Here is a 20,793-nt window from a genome sequence, read left to right on the forward strand (position 1 = left end):
AGGCTGCGGCGGGGTTTCCATGGCAACCCTGATCGCGGATCTCAGTGTAAGGCGGAAGCGGGAGGCGGGACCTCAGCTCAGCACCGCTGGGCGGGTCGCGCCGCCTGCCCCCAGGAGTTCGAGGCCGGCGGCGGACATGCCTGGCGTGGCATGGTGCAGGAGGAACAGTGATCGGTGGCGCAAGGTGGAGAGCAGGTGACGACAGTGATCGGTGGCACGAGGTGGAGAGTAGGTGATGACGTAAAACGCGCGCATGCGCACTCGTGTTTTCGCGACGGATCAGGGAACACGTTTTTTTAGTGCGCATGCGCGGCCTAGCATTTTATTATATTAGATTACTTGCATATAATTATTTGAAAATTATATGCAAGTACATACTTGTTTAGGTACTACAGAAAGAATCATTGATACAAGAATTCGGTAAAAAGAAGAAAAGAAAATACAAACATCCTTAGACCTCAATCAAAGTACAAGTCAGAGAATCCAGGCAAAATTAAAGAGGAGAATATTATATCAAGAAAATAAATTTTGAGGGATGGCTTAACAGTTTTTATCCACCTTATTTTGTATTACTGTCATACATAAAACTTTGTGATTCACCAAAAATAAGGTGCAGTATAGGAGCTGATTTTAAAGGCCTATTAACCATTGTTCATTTGACAGAGTGTTGTTGATTTCCTGTGCTCGTGTAGATTGGAAGTAGAGCTTCCCATATAAGTGAAAGTGCATGAGGGTGACAGATAAATTTGCTGCTTCTATCAAGATTATTACTCTCAAGAAGGGTTTGGGGAGGAGTGATAGGACCGTTGGTAATTCTAACACCCTTACAAGTTCTGGGATTTAGGTAGGAAGGAGGGAAAATTATTGGAGCAGGGTTCATTCAGCAAGAAGACCAAGTGAGAAATTTGAGGTGAGTAGAAGCCATTAGTTCAAATGGTGGTTTCATCAAAGTGGCTAGGACTACATTGAGATCCCAGACAACTGGAGACAACTTAAGCAGAGGTCTGAAATTGAAAAGTCCCTTCATAAACCTGGAAACAAGAGGATGAGAGGCCAGACTTATTGTTGACTGGAACATGAAAAGCACTAATAGCACTGAGGTGAACTCTGACTGAAGTAGTTTTTAGTCCAGAATTGGACTATGGGGAGTTGCCTAAGGGATCTGGCCAATCAGAATCTTAGGCCACTCCCAGTGCATCGCAGAATGCACTGGGAGATGGGCCTAGGATTCTGGTTGGCCCAGGAGCCTAAGGCCCCTCCAACAGGAGGGGGCCTTAAGCGCCTGGGCCAATTAGGCCCTTAGTCCCCTCCCCGGTGCATCCCAAGGTGCAACAGGGAGGGGCATACCCACCATTCCTGTGAAGGTGGTCCGGCCGAGGAACTAAACCAGGTTAGGGAGGTCTGGGAGGTTTTTTGTGGACCTTGTGGGAGTGGGGGGGGTCTTGATAAGGTTAGGATGGGTCCTTGGCGGGGCTTGGGGAGACCTTGTGGGGGTGGGGGATCCAGGTGTGGTTAAGGGTTCTTAGTAGGGAGGGGGGTCCAGGTGGAGGCAAACTTTTAGGGGGTAGATGGGTGTTGCTAGTGAACTTTCGGGGAGCTGGGCGGTGTTGGCAGGAGGGACTGGGCATCCCTCCTGCGGTGAACATTAGGCATCTCTCCTGCTGGTGAAGATAGCCGCGATCAGCTCAGCAGCCTTATCTGGAACTTATACCTGTTTTGACTTGGGGGTCCTTTTATCAAGCTGCGCTAGTGGGGTTGGCACGTTGGACATTTCATCACATGTTAACCCCCTTGGCCGGCTAAAAAACTAATGCCTGCTCAATGCAGGCATTAGCGGCTAGCGCAGTAGGCATGGTATTATGCACGTTAAACCCCTACTGCAGCTTGATAAAAGGACCCCTTAGTCTAAGTCAAATGTATAAGTTCCATCCAGGCAAAATGTCAAACTTTTTGATTATGGCTGCTGGACGACTAAATACTACGTACCTACTCCTATAAAACACCACTTTTCACTCAGCGCACAGAGGCAGGGAAAAGGCCTAAGCTAGTTTTGATATGTCTAAAACCCTGTTCGATTATCAGTACTTGGTTGACCTGTCTTTTTGATTGTCCAAGTGCCAATTTAGGCGAGTTTTTAGACATATTTTAAAAAATTATTATGTAGCTCCTAGTTTTCCAATTTCCTAAGGTTTGCCTGCAATTTTTCATAATCTGCATGCATTTTAACAACTTTGAACAGTTTAGTGTCATCTGCAAATTTAATCACCTCATTCGTTGTTCCAATTTCCAGATCATTTTTAAATAAGTTAAATAGCACCGGTCCCAGTACAGATCCCTGTAGCAATACACTGTTTACTCTCCTCCATTGAGAAAAATGACCACTTAATCCTACCCCCTGTTTTCTATCCAATAAACAATTCCTTTTTTTTTATAAATTCTTTATTATTTTTCATACTTAAATAGTGCAATACATGAATATATAGAGGGGCATAATAAAAAAACAATGTCTAAGTTCCCTTTTGGCCTAAGGCCTTAAACGTTGAAAGTAGAAGCAGGGAAAATGTCCATTATCAAAAAATACGTCCAAAAGGAGGTTTTTTTTTTTAATAATGGCCTGCCTCTATGTTCAACTGTTTAAACGCCCAGACCACCACTACGTCTAAACTTATCCCATATAATCAACCTAAAAAAAGCCTAAGCCCCAAACGTCCAAAACAAGGGCTTTTAGGCGAAGGAGGAGCCAGTCCTTCGCCTAAAAGCTGGATTCTGTAACCGGTGTCTGTCAAAAACAACACTGGTTACAGAATCCACATCCCCCTGACGACATCGGGGCAAGAAGGAGCCCAAGCCTTCTTGCCCCGCGATCCCCAACCTCCCCCCCCCCCGAGGACATCAGGGCAAGAGGGAGCCCAAGCCCTCTTGCCCCGTGGCACCCCCAACCTCCCCGACACTATCGGGGCAGGAGGGAGCCCAAGCCCTTCTGCCCCGCAGCACCCCTGAACCCCCAATGAAGATCGGGGCAAGAGGGAGCCCAAGCCCTCTTGCCCCGCGATCCCCAAATCCCCCCCCTCCCCCGAGTCCTAAGGGGCCAGGAGGGAGCCCAAGCCCTACACATCTTGAAGTTTACCAACCCGAGTGGCATAAATATCCAATATAACACAATATACTATAATCCACTCAATCAGGAAAGTGCATATACCATTCCTACATTACTATGACATCTCTTTTCTACTCAGGGAAAAAGGCCTCAGAATTGGAGCCTACGCACAGTCTTATCATAGACTGAGATAGTCAGCGTAGTTTTCAATGTTTGTTCTGAACATTTTTCAGAACAAACATTGACTAAGATAAGTAACTAGCTGTCAATCTTCTTCAAATCAATGGAGAAGTGCATTTCTGGTATCTTTTGAAAAGTATTGAACGATACTCTAAAATATAGATTAAGTAACAAAATTTAAAAAAATAAAAATACTAAATTAAATCTGAAATTAAGAAAAAATAGTTAAGAAAAAATAGTAAATAAAGAATTCAGGTTTTTTGGCCGATGACTGGAGCATGGAGTATTGAAAATTACGCTGACTATCTCAGTCTATGATAAGACTGTGCGTAGGCTCCAATTCTGAGGCCTTTTTCCCTGAGTAGAAAAGAGATGGCATAGTAATGTAGGAATGTTATATGCAGTTTCTTGATTGAGTGGATTATAGTATATTGTGTTACCTTGTATATTCTAGGCAGCTTGATACTCAAAATATGGCTAAGATGTAATGGGGCCATAAGATGACTTTCCAATATCAGCCAATCATGCAGATTTTCCATGAGTTCAGGAAGGATCCAATACATACCCTGACGCAAAATGAATGCTTGATGATATCTGTAAAAATTTGGAAAATTTACCCCACCCACCGATTGTGATTTTTGCAAAGATACTAAGGCAATTCTAGAAGTTTTACTAAGCCAAAAGAATTTTGTAAGAATCCCATTCAGTTTTTTTATAAAAGGACCCTTGGAAATAAACTGGCAACATACTCATTTGGTAGCAAACTACAGGCGAAATTATCATTTTGATGGTTTGTACTCTCCCCCACCAAGAAAGATGTAATGGGTTCCAATGCTCACACATTTCTTTGACTTTCAACAATAAAGACTTTTCATTTACTGTCATTGTATCTTCCAATGTTTTTTTTTGAATCATTATACCCAGATATTTTATACCCTCTTCCTTCCAAAGGAACGGGGATGGATCAAATAAACCTTTTACACAATGTAAATTCAATGGAAGAACCTCTGATTTGCTCCAATTTATTTTATATCCAGAAAATTTTCCAAAACGATCAATCAATTCCAATAAATGAGGGATGGTTGATTCAGGATTTTTCAAATGAAGCAAAATATCATCTGCATAGGCCAAAACTTTATAGTCCCGACCTGCATATGGAATTCCCTGTTTCTCATTCGCCCGCTGAATGACCAATAAAAGGGTTCCAAAACTATATCAAAAAGCAAAGGAGATAAGGGACATCCTTGTCTCACTCCTCTCTTCAGTCCAAAACGCTCCGAAAAAGAATTATTAATATATAATCTTGCAGAATGGGAACTATACAAAGTTTGAATCATTTGCATAAATCCAGAACCTACTCCAAACCAATTGATTCCTTGTTACATAAAAGTCCATTCTACACGATCAAAGGCCTTCTCTGCATCCAAAGAGACAGAGAAGGCCAGATCATCCATTGTTTTTGCTAAATTTAGCATATGAAATGCCAATCTGGTATTGTTTGCAGAATATCTTTGAGCAAAAAAACCTGTTTGGTGCATACCAATTATATAAGGGAGAGCCTTGACTAGTCTTAGAGCCAATAATTTAGCCAGAATTTTCCCGTCCACATTAATTAAAGAAATAGGCCTGTAATTTGAAACCAACATGGGATCTTTATTTGGCTTTGGCAAAACTATGGTTAAAGCTTCTGCCATAGTACCCGATAACTGACCCTTCGGTCAGATATCAGGTTGTGATTGGTTCAATTAAAAAAGATGAGGTAACAGTATAGATTGAAAAGACTTTAAAAAACTCCACTGTGAATCCATCACTACTCGGAGCAGATCCAGATCTGAGAGACTTCAATGCTGACTGGAGTTTCGTGAATGATATAAGTGCCTCAAGTTTTTCCTTTATATGCTCAGGAACTTATGGTCCCTTAATTAAATTTAAAAATTCTCTTCCATCATTTTCTTTATTTGAATAAAGTTCAGAAGAATATAAAGCTTTATAATAATCCAAAAAAAATACTTAAAACTTGCGCAATATGGATATATATTTTACCATTTTCATCCTTTATGGCCGCAATCTTTATTCTTTTCTTTTTAGCTTTAAGAAAATTAGCCAATAATCTTCCTGCTTTATTCGAGTTTCCATAATACACTGCTTGCTGACAAAACAAATCTTTCCTAGCCAATTGTGAGGAAATCTCATTATAATTGTATTTAGCTTTCAACAGGGCAGTCAAAGTATCTTGTTTCCATTTCAATGCCAATTGTGACTCTAATGTCAAAATAGTTTGTTCCAAATTAGTGAATTCTAATCTGAGTAATTTCATGATATGTGCCGAATATGAAGTAATTTGCCCTCTTACATAAGCCTTGAAAGCAGCCCATAAAGTATCCAAAGATATTTCCTCTGAGGTATTGAATTGAAAATATTCATTCATTTTTAGTTGAATTTCCTCAAGAAAGTTTGAGTCCACAAGCAGTGCATTTTCGAATCTCCAAACAGGTCTACCAGACTCTTCTTCAGTGAACTGATCCGACAGAATGATTGGGTCTATGCTGGCTTTTGTAACTTGTTGAATTAGATGGTCAGAAACAAAAAATAATCAATTCTTGAAAATGATTTCTGAACTTGGGAGCAAAATGAAAATTCACGAGCATTAAAATGAAAAATCCGCCATATATCATTTAATTCACATGTATTTACAAGATTATCCAGGCCTAATGATTTTACTTGTCTTCTCGGTTGTTTATCAATTATTGGATCAATGACAGCAATGAAGTCTCCAGCTACGATTAAATTAGTCGTAGCCAGTGACAGAATTATTTGATGGAGTTTTTTTTTTTTTTTTTTAAATCCGCCTGATTAGTATTAGGTGCGTAAATATTAAGAAGCATCAGAATATCTTTTCCTGAAGTCATATTAACATGGAGCCATCTACCCATGGAATCAGCCCGAAAGTTATCAAATGTAACAGAGATCTTCCTATTAATCAGGATTGCCACACCTGCATTTTCCCCTGTTGCTGGTGCAAAAAAAAAACAACAAATTTTTATCTACCACACTTCTAATTTGGCAGCCTGGACTGTTGATAGATGTGTCACTTGTATGAAATAAATATCTGCCTGTTGCTATTTCAGAAAATTAAATACCTTTTTCCTCCTTATGGGGTGATTAAGTCCATTTTAAAGGCATTTTATTTGATTAAAAGATATGAAAGAATGAACCTCTCCCCACCCACCCATTTCCATCCCCTCTTCCACCCATTTGAATAATTCATGGTCAGCTTGGATGAATATAGGCAGACCTATGATCTTCCCACCCCCTGACACTAACTTTATCTAATACTGTATAAGAAAAAATAAAACCCTACAATCTCCTAAATACCATTTTTGATATAATAATTGAATTACAGACTACTCATACATACTATCACCAAAGTCTAACATTTCAGCAATTTCATCAACTTAGATAAGTTACTAAAACCATTGTTGAAAAAATTAAAAATTTCTTCCTTCTCATCTCTTCCTATCATATAATAACATTGTAACATTATAGCAAATATACATGACTAATATTGTATATATTAAAATATGTAATAAATATGTAAATATTTCATGTATCTAGTCCATGAATAATATATTGAATAACTAAGGGCCTGTTTTACAAAGCCGCGCTAGCGGCTGCAGTGCGGTAACGGCCCCGAAGCCCTTTAAATCTGTATGGGCTTCGGGGCCGTTACCACACTGCAGCCACTAGTGCGGCTTTGTAAAACAGGCCCTAAATCATTAAATCATTGTAAAAGATGTTTTATATAGAAAAAAATTAATAGATAAAAAGAATAAAAAAATTAATTAATATATGAAGAATAAGTATATATTTCATAAAATCAAGTATAAGCCACAGCAAGCCAAAATGCAATTTCATTCTTATCTTTACAGCTCAGAGTGACAACCTCAATAAAATATTCTAGGCATATAATACCCTGCAGTTCATTCTCTAGCACAGTAATTGTTTCCTTTTCCTCCTTAGGGCTCCTTTTACAAAGGCGCGCTAGCATTTTTTTAGCGCACGCACCGGATTAGCACGCACTATAGCATGCACTAGCTGAAAAACTACCACCTGCTCAAGAGGAGGCGGTAGAGGCTAGCGCACACACATTTTAGCGAACACTATTCCGCGCGTTAAGGCCCTAACGTACCTTTGTCTCCTGTAGCTCTTTATTTTTGGCCTGAATGGTCTGTGTAAAAGAATCTTGGCACCCCCTTCATCAATGAAAGTGTCCATCAGAAACAGGAACTACATCCAAAGGGGAAAGGCAGGACTAAGAGGTCATAAAACATTACAACAGAAGAGGGCAAAGAGAGAGGAAGCCATAGGCAATCAGAGCCAGGATTTTATTTGTTGCAGAGCTGTCAATATCCAAATGACATTCACCAATCAGGAAGCAGCTGGACATTCCAATAGAAAACAACAGCATGGAATCCCATAAGTCAAACCAGAGTCAGTTAAGTAATTCTGTTTTCAATGGATTCTAAATCCAACTGTCAGTATTAAAATAACACTAACCGCTCTTACTTCTCTCTTTGTGAAGCAAATTACCTTCTAAATTATGTCATTCATAATAACACCAGTCAAGGAGAACTCCTCCACACAACTGTCTCCTCATATCATCTGTTCATCCTGTTTAGTAATAAAGTCCTGAAATTCTTTTGGGTTTTCATAATTCATTGTCTTGTTGTTAATCGTCACTCTCATAATTGCTGGATAAAACTGTCCAAATTTAGCACCGAGCTGCTGAAGCTGGGGATGCAAAAGCAAAACTTCCTTTCTTACAGCATCAATACACTTTGCAAAGTCAGAAAGTACTGGAATTGTACTTTCCTGCCAGTTAAGGGATTTTATTTGCTTCGCTGTATTCAAGACCTGAAGCGTTTTCTGGTACCTTAAAAGTTTTATAATCACTAGTTTTGGACCCCTTTGGTTGTTTGAGCTATGTGCTGGAACACGATATGCCCTTTCAATCTCCAGTGTAAAGGAGAATTTAATTGATAATACTTTAGGTAAGAAATCTTCTATGAATTGAGTTATATTAGTACCTTCCACTCCTTCTGGGAGACCTAACAGTTGGATATTGTTTCTACTGCTATAATTGCATTTTCTAGTTCCTTTTCAAGGCGAGAAATTAATTTCCTGTCAGCTGTTACTTTAACCAATTCAACTTCCACACCTGAAACTCTTTGTTCAACTGGTCCATTCTAGTGGAACATATAGATAATTTATGTGACAAGCTGAAAACCTCTGACTGAATTGAAGTGAGCTTATCTGCATTATCCTGTATGGTGATGGGATAATCACGCGCCAGACGCCAGAACGCCGACAATCCAGCGCTGACAATTCGGCGCAAGACAGAAGCGTGCAGGGGAAAAAATAATTTTTAAAGAGCTCCGACTGGGGGTTTGTGGTGGCAACCCCCCCATTTATTGGTTAATGTTTGCACTGCCGTTGCGGGGGTATGTGTGGGGTGAAACCCCCCACATCATAGAGAAAACAGAACTTTTCCCAAAAAAAATCAGAAAAAGTTCCGTGTTCACTATAATGTAGTTTTCCAACCCCCCCGAACTCCCCCCCCCCTGCCAACAGCAGCACGAACACTAACCAATAAAGTGTGTGTGGGGGGGGGTTGCTACCCCAAACCCCCCGTCGGAGCTCTTTAAAAATTAATTTATCCCCGTGCGCTTCTGTCTTGCGCCGAATTGTCAGCGCTGGATTGTCAGCGCGTTGACGTCTTTCGCTCCACTGTCTATGAACCATCCTGTATTATCCTGTATTAAATGTAGTATCTTTTTTAACTTCTCCATGACAGGATCACTGTTTTCTCCCTGTTCCACTGCTAATGGCACCTTAGATGGAGTTGGAGGATCCTGTTTGTGTCTCTTTGCTCCTCCACCCGCAGCCACAAGGGCAGTCTTCAATTTTGTCTGTTTTCTTGATGCCATATTCTTCCAATTTATAAGAAGAAAATACCTCAGAAAGGGAAAATTTTTAAGTATAGAAGCTTTCAATAGTGCAGGGAGGGAGAAAAACAGATCACATGTCCATTCCTATCAGCAGCCAAGCTCTGCTCACCCCACAATGCCTTTCTACATGCCTAGCTTGGCTTAGGCAGGTATGTAGTTCATTAGCAAATCCAACAGTCCAGTCTCTTATACACACTTCTACTAAGGCTAAGCTCTAGTTGATCTTGTACACAACAAGCTTATACTGTGCACCAGATGAGATTCACTATGTAAAATCTGGAATGTCTATTTTCTTAATTGCTGATAAGAATTTCTGGAATTCAATTCCAGGTAAATGAGATTATGCAAAGATTATATGTCTTTCAAGAAATTGTTAACACACAGTTGTTTGTGGATGACTTTAATTCTGTGGTTATTATTTGTCTCTGAATTGAATAATTCAGTATTAGGGAAATTTTGTGGGGGAGATTGATTTATTTGTTTACTGCATTTTATAATGTTTGTTTGTTTTTGAAATTGTGGATGTAAATATTTTTGTACATCGCTTAGATTTAAGCGATTCATAAATTTTAAAAATAAATAAATATCTACCCGACCCAAAGTTCACCTGACCCTGCTAATGTGCAGAACTTGCCTAAACAGTGACGCATATATTCACATCCCCCCAAAAAGAAAAAAAAACAAAAACTTCTCTCCAAAAGAGCTTGGTTTTCTGCAACCTAGCGCCTTCTGACCAAGCCAGCTTGGCTGATCAGAGAGAGAAACACATACACACACACACAAAAAAACAAACAAACAAACAGTTCATGGTTCTTTCTTGCCTGAAAATTGTAGTCCATACTATTTAGACCCACTCCATGGGTTCTGTTTTCACTTCTGAATTCCACTAACTTGGCTCTTGTTGCATTGGATCCTCGTGGGAGTTCAGGTCAGCCACTGGAAAAGTTTCCTCTGGTAGCTCTTTCATTTAACCTCCTGAGAGCTGTTGGAGACAAGAATGCTGCCTTATTCCTCCCTCCCTCTCCCCCCATGAAGTCTCTGCTGATATGGTTTAGGTGGGCTGGAGTGAGCTTTGACAGAGACTCCAGTAGATGGAACCTATGCACAGTACTGGTCAGAGCTCTGGGTTTCTGGCCCAGAAATATCTAAGAAAAAGAACAATTTAAATTAAATCATTAAATTATAGAGAGTGTATGTTTGGGCAGACTGGATGGACCATTCGGATCATTATCTGCTGTCATTTCATTTACTATATCCAAATAAATAGGCTATTCAAAATTTACCTACCCTCCATGCAGGTGAAAGTACTTGCTGATGGTTATTTGCATTTGTATGGCTATGAGGGTCTATTGTTTTGTTTTCAGTGCAGCTCCTCCATGTTGCCCCTTCAAAGGTTGCTGCCCTATTTATCTAATATTTAAGCCAGCCAAACTAAAGATTAGTAATGACTATCTTTCTCTGGTGCCATTTTGGTAAGAGATGTATTTTTTCATGTAACAGGTTCAACTACTCCGAAATGCTGGTGATGAAGTTACCATCACTGTGCAGTACCTCAGGGAAGCTCCATCATTTCTGAAGCTACCTTTAGGTAAGATAAAGTCATTTATGCCTAGACAGTTGTTCTGTCATCTATAATATTTCTGGAAAAGAAAAAAAGAAGTACTGCATACCCTTAAACAATTTCTGCAAAGACTATAATTGAATAACATGGATATGCATAATGGATCCAGTTGTTTCACCCCCTGCTTGCATTACTCATCTTTCCACCGATACATCAACCATGTACAGCATTCATGACGATGGGACAAAGAGTAACATAGAAACAGTAGGGGAAGTTTAAACAATTTCATACTAGCTTAGTTTTAAGCAAAACCATATATTTTAGTGCAAAATCAGCTCTGAACGCCTAAGGAAATAATTTTATAAAATAATTTTCATACATACTGTAAATGCCAGTAGATGCATGCAAAATATTATTTGTAAAATTATCCTCACATGCAAGTATGTGTGTGACCCCTGGTACAGGTTTGTTCAGGAGTGGGTTTTGGGCAAAGCATAGGCACTGGAACGGGGAAGCCACAGATTGGCATATCTCCCAAAATCCAAAGGGGGCAAGAGACCACCAGGATCTTCCTACTCATACCCAACACCCCACTGCTGCTGCTATTTCAGCATCAGCAGCAAAAACAAAGAAAGTGAGCATGGCCACACTGGTCATGCTCAAGGTTGCTGACTGACCCAAAACAGGAAGTGATGTCAGAAGGAGCAGGACCAGCAGTCATGAAAATGAACATCACTGCAGCCCCACAATCTCATTTTTTCTGTTTTTGCCACCACTACTACTATTGGTCTGGAGAAACAGTAGCAGTGATGATGGCGTTGTCGGGTAGGAGGGGAAGAGAGGGGGCAGTAACAGGATATTTTTGATGAGGTTACTGTCTGGATCAATGAGAATTGCTTGATGCTGAATATATCTAAAACAGAGTTGTTATATGCTCCATCCAATTCCTCTCATTAATTTCCCAAAGAGATTCAGTTATCTAACGCATTGATACCAGACTCCTCTACTGTTTTAAATCGAGTGTTGAACAAATTACAGCCTTAATTTCCCAGGAGGACTTTTAGAAGGTCTTACAAAGTCTGATATTGACTGGTCTAGATTATTATTACAAAGGACTGCCAGCAACATTGGTGCACTCTCTACTGGTGTTGTAATATTTGACCAGCTACAATGTGGGCTTGATAAATATGATCATATTTCACCTTTTCTTTTGAAGCTGCATTGGCTCCCAGTTGCAGACAGAATTAATTCTAAATTGTTGTTAATGGTCCACAAAATCTTGTATCAGAAGTTGTGCCAGTATTTGTTAGATAAGTCCTGGTATGTCCCAAGAAGAGCTTTACACTCTGCAGACTCTGCAGAATATATTTTGTGCTCTACGGCTGCATGCTCAAGAACCATGTCGTAAGAGCAAAATGACCTGGATCCTCCATGGATATTGGACGTTGCGTGAGGAGATATGAATGGGCACTCAGCCGAAGGCTGCAACCGCTGCACAGATGCATCAGATCTGTATACCACGTTCTGCGAGGCCAATCTGGAGCCACAAGAATTTTTCCCTGTTTCTGTCAAAACTTCACTGGCTTCCAGTGATTTCTAGGGTTCACTTTAAATGTACCTGCCTAACATTCAAGATCCTACATTGCATTCTTCCTTCTCTAATTCCACGATCTTGAAATTCTTCGAGAATTGACATTACCAGATCCACCCAAAAACTTAAACTATCTTTCCCCTCGTTAAAAGGCATCATCCATGCAGGAAAATTAGGGAAATCTCTTTTCTTCAAAATCACTAAGCTTTGGAATAACCTTCCTGCCCTGCTGAGGAATCTGGGCTCCTTCCAATTATTCCAAAAGCATCTGAAAACCTGGCTTTTCTCAAAAATGTAAAGTTCACTACCCTCTTTATAACTACTAATTCTTATTATGTTTTGCCCTCGTTTATTAAAGTACCTGTAAACCATGCCAAGCTCTATCTTTATGGAGAGGATGCGGTATATAAACTTAAGGTTTAGTTTAGAAGTGGCCCGGATGGACCACAACCTGCCGAATAGTCCAGCTGATCATCGGCCAAGGAGGAAAGACATACAGGAGAATCTCCTGAGGTCACCACTGTACCAGAGCATTGAGCCCCTCGCTTCTGGGCTTGGATCTTCGACTGAAGATGCGATCCACTTTCTTGTTTCTTGGCATGGCCATGAGGTCAAAGCGGGGCTGACCCCAGCATCACACTATAGCTCGGTACGTCACTGCGGACAGGGCCCACTCACCCAGATGCAGAGTCTGTTTGCTGAGGAAGTCTGCTTGAACATTGTCAGCCCCCGCCACAGCACTGCCATCAGCACTAGGAGGTGACGTTCCTCCTAAAGAAAAAGAAGGTGGGCTTCCTTAGCCAGGGCAGTGCTCTTTGTCCCTCCCTGGTGATTGACATAGGCTATTGCTGTCACATTGTCGGAGAAGACCCTGACCGCTTTGCCCACCAGTTTTCTGCAATTGCATCAGAGCATGAAAAATAGTTCTGAGCTCCAACCAATTGATTGACCATTTCCTCTGAGAGGGCATCCAACACCCCTGAACAGGACAACAATTGCAGTGTCTCCCCAGCCCTGAAGGCTGGCATCTGTCATCACCAGAAGGCATTTGACAAGGTTCCACATGAACGACTACTTCGGAAAATTGCGAGTCATGGAATCAAGGGTGAAATACTCACGTGGATAAAAAACTGGCTGGAGCATAAGAAACAGAGAATGGGGATAAATGGACATTACTCGGACTGGAAGAGTGTCACCAGTGGGGTGCCGCAGGGTTCGGTGCTTGGACCTGTGGTCTTCAACATCTTTATAAATGATCTGGACATAGGTACAATGAGCGACGTGATTAAATTTGCGGACGATACAAAGTTATTCAGAGTAGCGAAGACGCAGGGGGATTGCGAAGATCTGCAATGTAACATAATCAGGCTCGAGGAATGGGCATCAACATGGCAGATGAGGTTCAACGTGGATAAGAGTAAAGTGATGCATATTGGTAACAAAAATCTCATGCACGAATACAGGATGTCCAGGGCGGTACTTGGAGAGACCTCCAAGGAAAGAGTTCTGATAAATTAGTCGATGAAGCCGTCCACGCAATGTGCGGCGGCGGCGAAAAGGGCAAACAAAATGCTAGGAATTATAAAAAAGGGGATCATGAACAAATCGGAGAAGGTTATCATGCTGCTGTACCGGGCCATTGTGCGTTCTCACCTGGAGTACTGCGTCCAACACTGGTCACCGTACTTGAAGAAGGACACAGTACTACTCGAGAGGGTCCAAAGAAGAGCAACTAAGATGGTTAAGGGGCTGGAGGAGTTGCTGTACAGTGAAAGACTAGAGAAACTGGACCTCTTCTCCCTTGAACAGAGGAGATTGAGAGGGGACATGATCAAAACATTCAAGGTACTGAAGGCTATAAACTTAGTAGATAAGGACAGGTTGTTCACCCTCTCCAAGGTGGAGAGAACAAGAGGGCACTCTCTAAAGTTGAAAGGGGATAGATTCTGTACAAATGTAAGGAAGTTCTTCTTCACCCAGAGAGTGGTGGAAAACTGTAACGCTTTTCCGGAGTCTGTCGTAGGGGAAAACACCCTCTAGGGATTCAAGACAAAGTTAGACAAGTTCCTGCTGAACTGGAACAGTCTCAGTTAGAGTGCTGGTCTTTGACCAGAGGGCCGCTGTGTGAGCGGACTGCTGGGCATGATGGACCACTGGTCTGACCCAGCAGCGGCAATTCTTATGTTCTTATGGTGAGGCCCGACTTTAGTACAGGAAAAGGCGGCACCGGCGCTCCAGCTGCTCTCTCCTGCTTCTCCAGCTGCCCTCTCCTGTCTCCCCTGCCTAAAAACCGTATTTGCAGTTTTTTTTAATTTGCGGGGGTTCCTGGAATTTCAGGGGAGTACTGTACTTCATAGTGTGCCTATACTGAATTTTAGATTTGGATTTAGATCATACCTTTCTCAGTAATAGCTCAAGGCAAGTTACATTCAAATATAATAGGTATTTTCCTGTCCCTGGAGGGCTTACAATTTCAGTTTTTTACCTGATTCAGTGTTAGGTTTAATGATGTCCAAAATTTCAAGGAGCAGTAGTGACTTCCCTGGTTCTCAGCCTGCAGCTCTATTAGGTACAAGTAATATAGATAACATGATATTATGTATATTAGCTGTACCAAATCTTTCAGTTTAATATGAAACATAGAAACATAGAAGATGACGGCAGAAAAAAGGCTATAGCCCATCAAGTCTGCCCACCGTACTGTCCCTTCCTCTTAAGTCTATACCTAGTGACTATTTATTCAGATTGACTCTCTTAGGGATCCCCTCTTTCCTCCTCTGACCCTCATAGGGATCCCACATATGTATCCCATTTATTCTTGAAGTCCAGCACGCTGTTGGCCTCGATCACCTGCGCTGGAAGCTCATTCCAACGGTCAACCACTCTTTCTGTGAAGAAGTACTTCCTTATGTCGCCACGAAATTTCCCGCCCCTGAGTTTGAGCGGATGCCCTCTGGTGGCAGAGGGTCCCCTGAGAAAGAAGATATCATCTTCCACCTCGATACGTCCTGTGATGTATTTAAATGTCTCAATCATGTCTCCCCTCTCCCTACGTTCTTCTAGAGTGTAGAGCTGTAGTTTGTTTAGTCTCTCCTCATATGAGAGACCTTTGAGACCCAAGATCCTCCTGGTGGCCATCCGTTGAACCGACTCGATTCTGAGCACATCTTTACGGTAATGAGGCCTCCAGAATTGTACACAGTATTCCAGATGAGGTCTCACCATGGTTCTGTACAATGGCATTATGACTTCAGGCTTCTTGCTGACAAAGCTTCTACTGATACATCCCATCATTTGCCTTGCTTTAGATGAAGCCTTCTCCACTTGATTGGCAGTTTTCATGTCTGCACTGATGATTACTCCTAGGTCTCGTTCCGCCGAAGTACTAGTTAAAGTTTCCCCATTCAAGGTGTAATTTCTGCATGGATTACCGTTACCGAGGTGCATAACCTTACATTTCCCAGCGTTGAAGCCCAGTTGCCAGGTCGAGGACCATCTTTCCAATGTAAGCAGGTCCTGTGTCATACTATCCTGTAAATATGCTGTATTGTTTTGTCACAACTAATGTTCAGTAACCAGCTCTTATAATATAAACAGTTTGCTCACTCATCAGTTCCAGCAAACAACAAATATGAATTCAAGTGAGGCAATATAACCAGTATAAGCTCTTCTGATAGATCATCAGATGTGTTTTCTGTGTTTTAATCACTTAAAATCAGAAATATGTGTACAGCTTAGGTAACAATTTCACGGATTGAATAGTTACTTTAATTTTTACTTAGCATTTCTCACTGATCCAATTTTATGCACTTTACTTATGCATTTTATTCATGTGCTTTATTGATACGCTTTAATCATATGCTTTATTAATGCATTTTATTTAAATACTCAATAGTATCAAAAGTTTCATTTTTTAAATATGCTTAAAAAGCACTTATCTGTGCACTCTATGCTAATATGTCGGCTGGGGACTATTTATATCCGACATGTTTTGCCCAATGGCTGTTTCAAGGTTGTCCCCTGCAACATATACAACATATTGTTAAAACTCTTGTCACCTAAACAGTACATATATAACTCCTGTAAAACCTTATCCTATTTCTGTTCTATTTTAATTACACCCCTTACTTATTTAAAACTCTTTGCCTATGAATGCCGTTCGGTCCACTTCTCACCACATTCAATGCAATTCAAAATGGCCGCGGCAAATTTTTACAATTAATTTTATAGGAAGTATGGCAGAGACAGCCAATACGATTTCTGGCCAGATAACCAATAGCAGTCATGATTAAACAGTCCCCTTGTTAAGTCTATTTAGAGAAGAGTTGCCCATTCTACCTCTAAATTAACCCATTAGGAGTCACCGTATTTAATTCAAATGCCCAATGCTGTTCTTTATAATTTAGTAACTGATCTAGATTACCACTCTCCCACTCGACTATCGCTTGATTTATAACTCTCCATTTAATGTCATCAATAGAATGCCCTTTCTCTTGCCGATTAGGGACCACAGCGGTGCCTGCAAATTTCCTGTTTTGATTCTAGATTGATGTTCACTTAGTTGAATATTAACAGGGCTACTACTGTGTCACACATATACTAAATCACACGGGCATGTTGTAGCATATACTACTTGTTTGCTCTTACATGTAGTATTAGTTCTTGATTTGTTTATTCTATCTTTTTTTCAGGAACTTCTGAATTTTCTCCTTCTATTGTGTTCTTACCCCACTGGCATGACTCACATTTTTTTATGTTCAAATTTATCCTGTTCTTTCTTTAGGTTATATCTATATCTTTCTATACTATCACTTACATTTTTATTCCTAGTGAATGTTTTTATAGGCAATTCCCTAAACTCACTAGACGTCAGTTGTATTACATGCCAGTGTTCCTTGATAGATTTAATCAACATTTGCAATATATGTGAGAATGGAAGGATGCATATCATCCTCTGTATCTCATTTGTGCATATGCGGACATTGACGTGACATCATCCCAAGATGCAGTTGGAGGGGGAAGCCCCGTCATATGCAGCACTCTGCCCTGAAGGCAGCAGGGAGTGAGCTTCCCTCCTGCCATTTTCTCAATGGGGGGAGGGGGGGTTCTGGGGATATGGGAGGGGGGCCCAGGAATATTGGGGGGATGGGGGAGCGGAGATGTCAGGGGATGTCGGGTTCCACGGCTCAGCTGATCCTAGCAAGGGGAATCTCCATCAGCTGAGCTGCCAGGAATCCCTGAAACTGATTCAGCTGATGGGGATTCCTCTACCGTATTCAGCTAATGGGAAGCCTATGGTTTGTTTGTTTTTTTGTGGGGGGGGGGGGTTCTGCTCTTTGGGTGGTGGGAGAGGGTCATGACCACTGGGGGATTAAGGGGGGAGGGTCAGGCCTTAAATCCTCCAATGGTCTTCTTGTCAGTTTGGGCACCTTTATGGAACTTAGATGCAACTCAAACAGGTCTAACTGGCAGCGTCTAAGTTCCCCTTAGGAAAGCTTTGATTATGGCTTGGTACATCCAGGTTGAAGCCCACCCGATTCCTTCCCATAAAACACCTCCCAACACGCCCCTTTGAACTCTGGACAAACAGTAGCTTACCAATGCTGCTGCACATCCATAAAGTTGTTTTTGATAATCAACACTTGGACATCCCTGCTGTTAGGATGTCCAAGTGCTGACTTAGGACCCATTGTGCATAGTATCACCTACCTGGCCTCCGCTGGGTAGCGCAAGTGCTGGGAAGGGTGACTAGGCCGATTGATGCGCGCCACTCTAAAGAGAGAATTGGCCCTTCAAGGTGAAAAAGTAAACTGCACTAAGTTAGCTTCAATCCACAATGCAAAAACAAAACAATTCTCAAAACAGGAGAGTTTTGCAAGGTAAGTTCATATTTATTCATTCTTTTTTAGAAAAGGGGTCAATCCTAGGCCTTTGGATAAGTTTATCAGGTAGGCTTTATAATGCTACCCAAAAGGGCAAATAACAAAAAAAAAAACCCTTCAAAATTATGGCTTTCCAGTATTCAGCAGTCTTCAGCCAGACTCAAATAATTCAGTCAATCCTGTGCTGTTTCCACAGTCCAAACAGGCTCAAGAACAAAAGTTGCCAGTAAAGCAAAATAACTCAGAACAGAAAAATTCAAATCATTCCAGCTATATTTTGAGCAGGCAAAAAGGCCTCAGCCCAACAAGATACTTGGACTCCACTAGTTTAAACCCAGTCCTCTTCACAGGTTCATGTATGCAGTTGTAAACAAACCAAATCTCAGCCAAGATAAAACAGTTATCGTTCCCAATGCCTGCCTTCCACAAACATGGACAGGTGTTTCTGCTCCGTAGAGCTAATTGTGGGGCAAAGGTTGCTGTGTAGCTTCTATCACTTTTTCTTCATGAAACATAAGAGAAAAAGAGTCCCTCAAATTATCCCACCCGGATGGCACAGCATACACATCCCCACAGCCTTATGCACTCCCCAGCAATTCCAAACACTGTAGGGCCTTTGATCAAAAACAAACAAACAGAAGAGAGAAAAAAAAAAAACCTCTTCAAAAGTAGCAGTCTCTTGCTAGCAGCAAAAAGTCAGCACTGCTAGTAGCACAAGTCTTTCCCACAGAGTCCCAAAGGTTCTGGTAAGCACCACACAACAAAACCAAACAAAACTCTTGTCTTCCTTTCTCGAACAAAAGAGAAAAGAGAGAAAAAAAAACATGCCAAAATGGCTACTTGCCCACTGTGCACAAGTTGATCTCCATTTTCTCTGCCTGGTTAGGAACTGGCTCTGATTCAACACAGTCCATACTTTCCACTCTTGGGTCTGGCTCAGGAGTCTAGGAATTTTCAGAATTCAGCCATTTCATAGGGTCTCCTTCTTGGACCTGCTGCTTTGGCTGGAGAGCTTTTTTGAGACACTTTTCCTCAACTGCTCTAGCCAGCTTCTATAAACTAGGCTTAAATCTGTTAGAACCACACCCCAGTCCTAGCTGAGGTGGCAGCAGGCTTCAGCTTTCTCTGGCTTCCCCGGTGGTCATTGAGGAGATTTTCTTTCTCCCTGCTAAAAGGTGTCTGCCTAGGCTGAAATGAAGGATAGACAGCTCTGGGTGGTTTATACTGCCTTTTACTATAGATCTGCTTCTCTTGGTGGCATGGAAGCACAGTTTCTTGCCTCTCCTGTGTCAGGGTTGACTAACGGGTCAGAACTGTCACAATAATTCCGTAAGATTACCTTGCATCTGTTTTTTAAATGTATCTGCAATCACCCAAATATTAGACTTGAACAGTTTATTAGATGAAGTTTATCCAATTAGACATGGATCAGCAACACATTTAAGAGGAGTCCTGCAGGGGCTTTAATTAAGAAAAATCTTAAATTTGCTAAGAAAGAGAACTGGTGACTTGAGCAATCACTTTCATCCTGGGTTTAAATCAAACACTAATGTGTGTGTGTGTGTGCTTGTAAGAAATAATAATGGTAAGATATTTGTGTATAAAAGGAAAAAAAATGTTAACATGGTCCTTCACAGTATCAATTCAATTACTCAAAGCAGACACCACTTTTGTTGTTTACATCTACCATTCTACACTTAGAATAAGCACTTACATCTTAATTATCTTCTGTGTTTCAGGTTCACCAGAGCCATCCAGTGACCACAGCAGTGGGGCTTCTTCACCACTTTTTGATAGTGGTTTACATTTAAATGGAAACTCTTCCAATACCGTATGTATTGCACTTTATATTTTTAATTCATTGATTGGCAATTCCTTATTTTATACAGCCTTCCGTCGTTTGCTGTGCTATACTAATTTGTAAACAGGAGGCAATGGCCAAGGAGAAATGAACCTCAGTTGTAAATAAGAAGTATTCTTCTGTGTATGATATCCAAATATTTTACATTATGGAGTACCGTACTTTTCTTAAATATTCACATATATTTTCTCTGCATGGACTTTGCTGTTTCTTCAAAGGAAAAGCAAATATGTACTTCACCTTTTGAAAACTGCCCCAGGAAAACTATGGGCTCCTTTTATGAAGGTGCGCTAGCGTTTTTAGCGCACGCACCGGATTAGCACGCGCTATAGCGTGCGCTAGCCGAAAAACTACCGCCTGCTCAAGAGGAGGCGGTAGTGGCTAGCGCACGTGTCATTTTAGCACGTGCTATTCCACGTGTTAAGGCCCTAACGCGCCTTCGTAAAAGGAGCCCTATGTTCTTACTCTTGACACTGCTATTTGGGTACACAGATTTTCTAGTTTAAATTACGTGCACAGAATTATATGCTCTATAGTTGTTGTCTTTTCTTATTAGATTATGACTGTTTGTAATAATGTTCCCCCTGTGCTGTAATGTAAAATTAGATTATAA

General features: G+C 41.1%; 1 protein-coding gene across 1 annotated transcript in view; it reads left to right on the plus strand.

The window, feature by feature from the left end:
• SNTG2 (syntrophin gamma 2) overlaps positions 1 to 20,793 on the plus strand; it is a 391,266-nt gene that overhangs the window by 104,462 nt on the left and 266,011 nt on the right. Inside the window, exons 8-9 of the mRNA XM_033937548.1 lie at positions 10,786 to 10,873; positions 20,059 to 20,150. Of these exons, the coding sequence (XP_033793439.1) occupies positions 10,786 to 10,873; positions 20,059 to 20,150 (180 nt within the window). The remainder of the gene's footprint in view (positions 1 to 10,785; positions 10,874 to 20,058; positions 20,151 to 20,793) is intronic.

This window comes from Geotrypetes seraphini, chromosome 3 (assembly GCF_902459505.1).
Source record: "Geotrypetes seraphini chromosome 3, aGeoSer1.1, whole genome shotgun sequence".
In the NCBI taxonomy this organism is placed as follows: Eukaryota; Metazoa; Chordata; class Amphibia; order Gymnophiona; family Dermophiidae; genus Geotrypetes; species Geotrypetes seraphini.